The sequence below is a fragment of the Eimeria acervulina genome, genomic scaffold (genome assembly GCF_000499425.1).
Source record: "Eimeria acervulina Houghton genomic scaffold, Eah_scaff973, whole genome shotgun sequence".
NCBI classification, from domain to species: Eukaryota; Apicomplexa; class Conoidasida; order Eucoccidiorida; family Eimeriidae; genus Eimeria; species Eimeria acervulina.
The window spans coordinates 1,910-9,409 of record NW_013549495.1 but is presented as its reverse complement, the minus strand read 5'-3'; the positions used below and the strand labels follow the sequence as shown (position 1 = coordinate 9,409).

At 58.2% G+C, this 7,500-nt stretch overlaps 1 protein-coding gene across 1 annotated transcript in view; it reads right to left on the bottom strand.

Annotated features, from left to right (window-relative positions):
* The window catches only part of EAH_00053160 (hypothetical protein, conserved), a gene marked incomplete at both ends in the record, with an annotated part of 10,021 nt that extends 2,755 nt beyond the window's left edge, over nucleotides 1-7,266 (bottom strand). Inside the window, 6 exons of the mRNA XM_013394030.1 lie at nucleotides 1-2,127; nucleotides 2,217-4,645; nucleotides 4,867-5,047; nucleotides 5,503-5,671; nucleotides 5,903-6,122; nucleotides 6,553-7,266. The exon at nucleotides 1-2,127 is cut by the window's left edge and continues 987 nt beyond it. Coding sequence (XP_013249484.1) covers nucleotides 1-2,127; nucleotides 2,217-4,645; nucleotides 4,867-5,047; nucleotides 5,503-5,671; nucleotides 5,903-6,122; nucleotides 6,553-7,266 — 5,840 coding nt within the window. The remainder of the gene's footprint in view (nucleotides 2,128-2,216; nucleotides 4,646-4,866; nucleotides 5,048-5,502; nucleotides 5,672-5,902; nucleotides 6,123-6,552) is intronic.
* Between the last annotated feature and the right edge of the window lie 234 nt (nucleotides 7,267-7,500).

Genomic DNA, 7,500 nt, shown 5'->3' with positions numbered 1-7,500 from the left:
AACTCCCCAGAATACAGGCCGGTGCTCTCGCTGCTGCTGCTGCTGCTGCTGCTGCTGCTGCTGTTGCTGCTGCTGCTGCTGCTGCTGGCAGGCTTTTGAGGAGAGAAGTAGGTAATGGTGTGCGTCGGCTGCTGCTTTGTCGTCGCTGCTCTGGTCTGCTGCTGCTGCTGCTGCTGCTGTCTGATTTGTCTGGTCTCCTCCAGCACGAGGTGTACAGACACCAGAGAGCGACAGCGCGAGTGCTGCCGCAGCAGCAGCGGGGGAAGCCCATCGATATACAGCAGCAGGAAAGGTAGCAGCAGGTCTCCTGCAGAGCAGTCTCCTGCAGCAGCGCCACTGGCTGTTGCTGCTGCTGCTGCAGCAGGAGCCGCAGCAACATCAGGTGCTGCTGCTGCTGCTGCAGCAGAACGGCCCCCTCCTGATGCCTCCAAGTATAACGGCAGCAAAGAGACGCCTCCTCCCTTTGCTGCTTCTGCTGCGTGGCACCACTGCTGCAGCACAAGCTGCTGCTGCTGCTGTTGCTGCAGTTGATGCTGCTGCTGCTGCTGTTGCTGGGGAATGGATTTGTAGCACAGCAGCGCAGCAGGAAGCCTGTAGCAGCAGCATAAAAACTCAGCCCCACACAGCAGCAGCCGCAGCAGCTGCTGCAGCGGCCTTCCGCTCCTATGGATTTGCTCTGCTGCTGCTGGTGTGCCTAGGAGTTGCTGCAGCAGCTGCTGCAGTAACTGCTGCAGCAGCACATTGCTGCTGCTAACTTCAACGACAGTCTGCTGCTGCTGCTGCTGCCTGCAAACACTAAACCTTAAATATACCTCCTCCTGTTTTGCCTCCGCTTCCCGTGCAGCAGCAGCAGCAGCCACAACACCCTCATCTTCATCTGCTGCTGCTGCTGTTGCCGCTGCTGTGTGCTTCAGAGCGCGGCCATGCAGCAGCAAAAGACGCAGCTTCAACGAGAAAGGGCAGCAGTGCAGCAGCAGCAACATCTCCCCCCACTTCTGCTGCAGCAGCACTGCTTCCTGCTGCAGCAAACGAAACACAGCAAGCTCCTGGGCTGCTGCAGCTGCAGCCAGCACAGCATCCTGCTTCTGCTGCTGCAGCGGCTGCTGTTGCTGCAGCAGTTGCTGTTGCTGCTGCTGCTGTACCTGCTGTTGCTGCTGCTGCAGCACCTGCTGTTGCTGATGCGGTGCAACAGCAGCAGCAGCATTTCCTAGGCCCAGCGGGGCTGTAGCCGCGGTGCTGCTACACGAATACCACAGCGACTGTTGCTGCTGCTGCTGCTGCTGCTGCTGCTTGATCGCCTGCTGCAGCACGCAGGAAATGGAGACATCTCTTCGCGCCGTGGGTAGCATTAGCAGCAACTGCTGCTGCTGTTGTTGTTGCTGCTGCTGCTGCTGTTGCTGCTGCTGCGGACTGCACGGGAGCAATGCTAAACGAGTCGCCTCCTGCTGCTGCAGCAGCAAAGAGAAGCAGCAGGAGCTCGCATCAGGAGCAGCAAAAGATATGAAAGAAACAAGGGGCCTCTTCCGGTGTATGTACACCACCCAGGGCTGCTGCTGCTGCTGCTGCTGCTGCTCAGCGGTCTCCTCATCCTGATCGCAAGCTGCTGCTGCTGCAGCGGCTGCTGCTGCTGCGGCTCCATCTCCTAAATCTCCAGTGCTGCTTCGCAGCAACACCGCTGGCTGCTGCTGCAAGCACCACTGCAACAGCAGCCCGTGCTGCTGCTGCTGCTGCTGCAGCTGCTGCTGCTGCTCAGCACTCTCCGGTGCCTCCCCCCCCGTGGGCTTCCCTGTTTGCTGCTGCAGTGCGCTTGTAAGGCAAAACTCTGCTGCGGCTGGCTCCTCGTCGCCTGCTGCAGCAGCAGCAGCAGCAGCAGCAGCCGCTGCAGCAGCACTGTTAGCGGGGGCAAATGGCCGCAGGAAGCACTCCACAGATTGGGGTAGCTGCTGCGATAGCTGCTGCAGCAAAGTAAAGAGTTGCTGCTGCTCCTGCAGCAGCTGCTGCAGCGCAGCAACATACTGCTGCACCGTCACCTCGATGCATCCGTCTTTGCCTATCAGCTCTTCCTGTTGCTGCTGCTGCTGCTGCTGCTGCTGCAGCTGCTGCAGCTTAAGCGGAGGATGCGCAATCCTTGCTGTGGCAAATATGCCGTTCTGCTGCTGTCGCTTGATGCTGCTGCTGCTGCCCCACGTGCTGCTGCAGGAACGAGTAAGTAAGACGCCCTGATGTAGCGCTCGTTCTCCACAACTGCAGCAACAATTGCCTGCTGTTGCTGTTGCTGCTGTTTCTGCTGCTGCTGCTGTTGCTGTTGCTGCTGTTGCTGCTGTTGTTGCTGTTGCTGCAGCTCAATGCGAAGGAAAAGAGTTGCAGTGCTGCTGTCAGCCGCAGCAGCAGCAGAAGAGCGAGGCTGCTGTTGCTGCGAGTTAACTGCAGCAGAATCAGCATCAGCAGCAGCAGCTGCAGCAGAAGCCCCTCTCTGCTCTCCGCTATGCAGCAGTTGCTGCAGTGCGTCGATTGCCTCCGTAGCCAATACACTCTTCGGATGAGCAGCAACAGCAGCAGCAGCAGCAGCAGGTGCAGCAGCAGCAGCAGCAGAAGCTTTTGCTGCTGCAGCAGGGACACACCATCCTGCTGCACCTACGTCTGCTGCAGGCAACACCCTCGCTCCTGCTGCTGCTGCCTCCTCGGCGAAGCGAACAGAGAAGGCGAGGCGTCTAAGCAGCGGGAGCAGCAGCAGCAAATCAGCAACATGTGCTGCTGCTGCTTCCTGCAGCAGCTGCTGCAGCCGCGGTGGCAGCCATAAGCACTGCAGCAGCAACGCTCCACTCAGCATAGAAATAGAGATGTCGCAGGCTAAACCATAGTAAACCAGGCGCAAACAAGTGCCCCCATCAAACAACTGCTGCTGCTGCTGCTGCTGCTGCTTCTGCTGCTGGTGCTGCTGCTGGTGCTGCTGCAGAGGTAACGGTGCGCCGTTGACTATGATCTGCAGCGAGTCGGGAGCAGCGACAGCAGCAAGTGCAGCAACTGGGGGCGGCGGTGCTGTGGTTGGTGCTGCTGCTGCTGCTGCTGCAGCAGCAGCAGCAGCAGAGCCAGGGGGAGCTAGGTAGAAAGCAAGAGTCAGCAGCTGCAGCAGACCAAGTGCTGCTGCTGCATCTGCTAGCCAATGCTCCAGCTGCAGCCTGTCTCCTCTCCACGTCTGCAGGCGAAGCCAGCAGCTTTGCTGCTGCAGCACGCGCAGTGCAAACACATCTGCTGCTGTCAACTGCTGCTGCTGCTGCTGCTGCTGCTGTTGCTGCTGCTGCTGCTGCTGCAGCAGCTCCATTAGAGAATGCAGCGGCCACAGGTGCACCTCCAGCTCTTTGAAGCTAACAACATCGAGTGAGAAGCGCAGCGTTGCGCCTTCGCGAAGCAGCAGCTCCTGCTGCTGTTGCTGTTGCTGCTGCTGCTCCTCCTCCTCCTCCTCCTCCTGTCCCTCTAGGACTTCTGATCCTGTTGATGCTGCTGCTGCTGCTGCTGCTGCTGCTGCACCACTGTCCGAGTCTAAAGCCATCTCTGCCTCAGTCGCCGCAGCCCTGTGGCGCTGCTCGCCCTGGAGGCTACCTTCTGCTGCTGCTGCTGCTGCTGCTGTTGTTGTTGTTGTTGCTGTTGCTGCAGCAGCAGCAGGAGGATACAGGTGCTGCACTGCAGGGCGCAGGCCCCCGCAAGAGACATCGAAGTACCTCAGGATAGAGAGCTGCAGCAGCACCCGGCGAGCAGCACCTCCAGCTGCTGCTGCTGCTGCTGCTGCTGCTGCTGTGGATAAGGGAATAAATGCGCCGCCGCCTGCTGCTGCTGTAGGCCCAGCAGCAGCAGCAGCAGCAGCAACCGCAGGTGCTGGCTCTCCCAAATCGCTTGCGAGCTGCAACGCCGACTCCTCTACTACATCCACCTCAGCAGCAACAGCATTAGCAGCAGCAGCAGCAGGAGCTGCAGCAGCAGCAGTAGCTGCTGCAGCAGCTTCTGCCGGTACACCTGAAGAGACAATCACCCCGCCGTGAGACAGAGCAACGTACATCACAAAGTGCAGCAGCGAGTCCTTGGAGTGCAGCTTGCTGCTGCTGCTGCTGCTGTTGCTGCTGCTGCTGCGGAGAGCAGCAACAGCAGCAGAGAGAGCTGCAGCAACATCTAAGTGCTTCACCGCCTGCTGCTGCAGCAAGTCGAGCGAAATGCAGTAAAGCAGCCGCTTAGCTTCAAGGAAGAGGGACCCGAAGGCATCGAATGGCTGCAGAGGAGCTTCTGCTGCTGCTGCTGCTGCTGCTGCTGCTTCTGCTTCTGCTTCCTCCGCTGGTGCTGCTGCCGCTGCTGCTCCTTGCGCTTCTGTTGGGGCTGCTGCTGCTGCAGTAGAAGGCGCCGCTTCATAGCTGTCGTCAGTCTTCATCATGCTGCTGCTGCTGCTGCTAGGTTCTGACTCAGGCTTATTAGGCTCCCCGCCAGCAGCAGCAGCAGCAACAGCAGCAGCAAGGGCTTCTTCAGGCAGCTGCACCGCCAGCTGACGCGCTACTTCTTGAATAGCACTTAGCTGCTGCAGCATTTCCTCTCTGCTGCTGCGATTTGCTGCTGCTGTCTTCGCCTTCATCCCCTCCAACTCTACCCGGCCCCGATCCAGCTGCAGCAGCAGCAGCAGCAGCAGCAGCAGTAGCCAAGCCATGAGCAGCAGCAACAGCAGCAGCACGGGAGCCCCCACCCCGGACTGTTATTGTTCTCAGCAGCAGCAGCAGCAGCAACAACACCAGCAACGACAACAGCACCAGCAACAGCAGCAGCAACAGCAACAGCAGCAGCTGCAGCAGCAGCAGCAGCAGCAGCAGCAGCAGCAGCACGTCTAACATTTGCTTTCTCTACGGCCGTTTTGCAGTTTTGTCTGAAGATGGAGACAGCCAGCGCATTGATATCTGCAGCAGCAGCAGCAGCAGCCGTTGTTACTGCTGCTGCTGCTGTTGCTTCTGCTCCCGTCACAGCAAAACCCAAGCGCGACAGCAGAGTCAAATCAGCACGCAGCACCTGCAGGCTGCAGCAGCAGCAGCAAAAGCAGCAACAGGAACAACAATACATATACCATTAGCAGCAGCAGCAGCTGAAGCAGCAAAAGCAGCAGCAACAACAAAAGCAGCAACAGCAACTGCAGCAGCAGCAGGGCGCTGCAAGGGTGGATTGCTGCAGTCTCTTCTGCTTAGCCTGACGGTTCTTCGGCTACCCATCTCTGCAGCTAGCTAGCTATGTAGCTAGCTAGCTAGGTAGATAGCTGCTTGAGTAGCTGGCTAGCTAGCTATATAGCTAGCTAGCTAGCTAACCATACAGCTAGCTAGCTAGCTAACCATACAGCTAGCTAGCTAACTACGTAGCTAGCGAGCCAGGTAACTAGCTAGCTAAGTAACTGTATAGCTAGCTAGCTAGCAGACTATAGATATAGCTAGCTAGCTGACTATACATATAGCTAGCTAGCTAGCTAGCTAGGGATTATACCTGGCGATGTCTGAGACAGCATCAAGAGCACAGAGATTGGGCAGCAGCAAATGAATGCTGCCGTTGCGCTTGAGGTGTATATACACCGCCTGCTGCTGCGGAGAAGCCATGTGCAGCTGCAGCAGCAGCGCGTCCTGCAGCCGCTTACGCGTCTCCACACACTCCCCAGCTGCAGCAGCAGCAGCAGCAGCAACAGCAGCAGCAGCATTGATAGGCAGAAGACAGCAACAACAGCACCAACAGCAAAACCAACAGCAGCAGCAACAGAAAAAAACATCAGGAGCAGTAACAGCGCCAACAGCAACGGCAGCCACACCAGCAGCAGCAGCAGCAGCAACAGCAGCAGCAACAGCAGCAGCAACAGCAGTAGCAGCAGCAACAGCAGCAGCAGCAAACTGACGGTCTAGGTGTTGGTATGCCTCTTCGACTCCCTCAAGGTCTTCCTGTTCTCCCGCTAGCAGCATGGGTTGCTGCTGCTGCTGCGGCAGCAGCAGCAGCTGCTGCTGCAGCAGCAAAGGCAGCCGTTGATATGACCCTGTACTCAGCACCTCCATTGCTGTCTCTACTGGGTAAGGTGGTGGCAGCAGCACCAGCAGCTGCTGCTGCAGCTGCATTTGTTGCTGCAGCACAACATACACGAAACAACAGCATACGCATGCGGTAGCTGCTGCTGCTGCTTGTGCTGCGGCTGCTGCTGCTGCTGGATATTGGACGTGGCCGGTAGCAGCAGCAGATGCTGCTGCAGTAGCTTTAGCAGCATTAACAGCAAGCAGGAGCAGCAGCAGCAAGACAGGCAGCAGCACAAACACACCAGCAGCTTGCAGCAGTAGCAGCAGCAGCATCAGCAGCAGAAACCTCAGAAGCAGGAGCAGCAGCAGCACCACTAGCAGCAGGAACAGCAGAAGCACCAGCCGCAGCAACAGCAGCACTAGCAACAGCAGCAGCAGCACTAACAACAGCAGCAGCACCACTAACAACAACAACAACAAAACAACAACAACAGCAACAGCAGCAGCAGCAGCAGCAGCAGCAGCAGCAGCAGGAGCGTACTGTGAGGATAACATCTCTAATTCTGCTTCTCTTTCTCGTCATTTGCTGCGTCTCTTGAATAAAAGCTTCGACTTGCTGCTGCAGCATCGGGGCCTGCGCATGCAGCAGCAGCAGCTTCAGCAGCAGCTCTCTGCTGTGGCGCCCATACTGCAGCAAAGCAGTGCGTAGTATGCTGCTTGCTGCTGCTGCTGCTTCTAAAGCAGCAAACCGTTCTCCTTCTCCCTGTGCTGCTGCTTGCTGCAGCTGCTGCTGCAGCAGCTGCTGCTGCTGCTGAGCTACTCTGCAGCAAGACAGAAGGTCTCCCCTGCAGCGCTCAAGGGCTTGCTGCAGCAGCTGCTGCAGCGGCCTCGTAGAATATTGAAAATGACTGGGGTGGGGTGTATACTGAGCTCCTGCTGGTAGCTGCTGCCGCAACGCTGTGATAGATGCTGCTGCTGCTGCAGCAGCAGCAAAACCAGGAGGTGCATCATGCCCTGCTGCTGCTGCTGCTGCTGCTGCTGCTGCTGCTGATGGAGGGCCAGATAACGGCAGTGTCCCTGCTGCTGCTGTTGTTGCTGCTGCAGGTAATGCTGCTGCAGCAACATAACCTGCGGCAGCCGCAGCGGGAACTGCAGCAGCACCACTAACAGGAGCTACTGCTGCAGCAGCAGGACCTGCAGCAGCAGCAGCAGCAGCAGCAGCAGCAGGTCCCCACGCGCTGTTGCGGCTCTGCATCCCCGGAAGATTCAAAGGGGATTGCTGCTACACAAACTCCTCAGCTGCTGCAGTGCATCCTGCTGCTGCTGCTGCTACTGCTGCCGCTGCTGCTGCTGCTGCTGCTTGTGTACTTATCTTGCTCTTGCAGCTGCAGCCGTTGGTAATGCGGCTGCTGCTGCTGCGATTAGAGCGGCTTAGCTCGGCTGTCTCCGCTGCTGTGCTTCCGCTTGAAGCTGCTGCTGGCTCTACTGC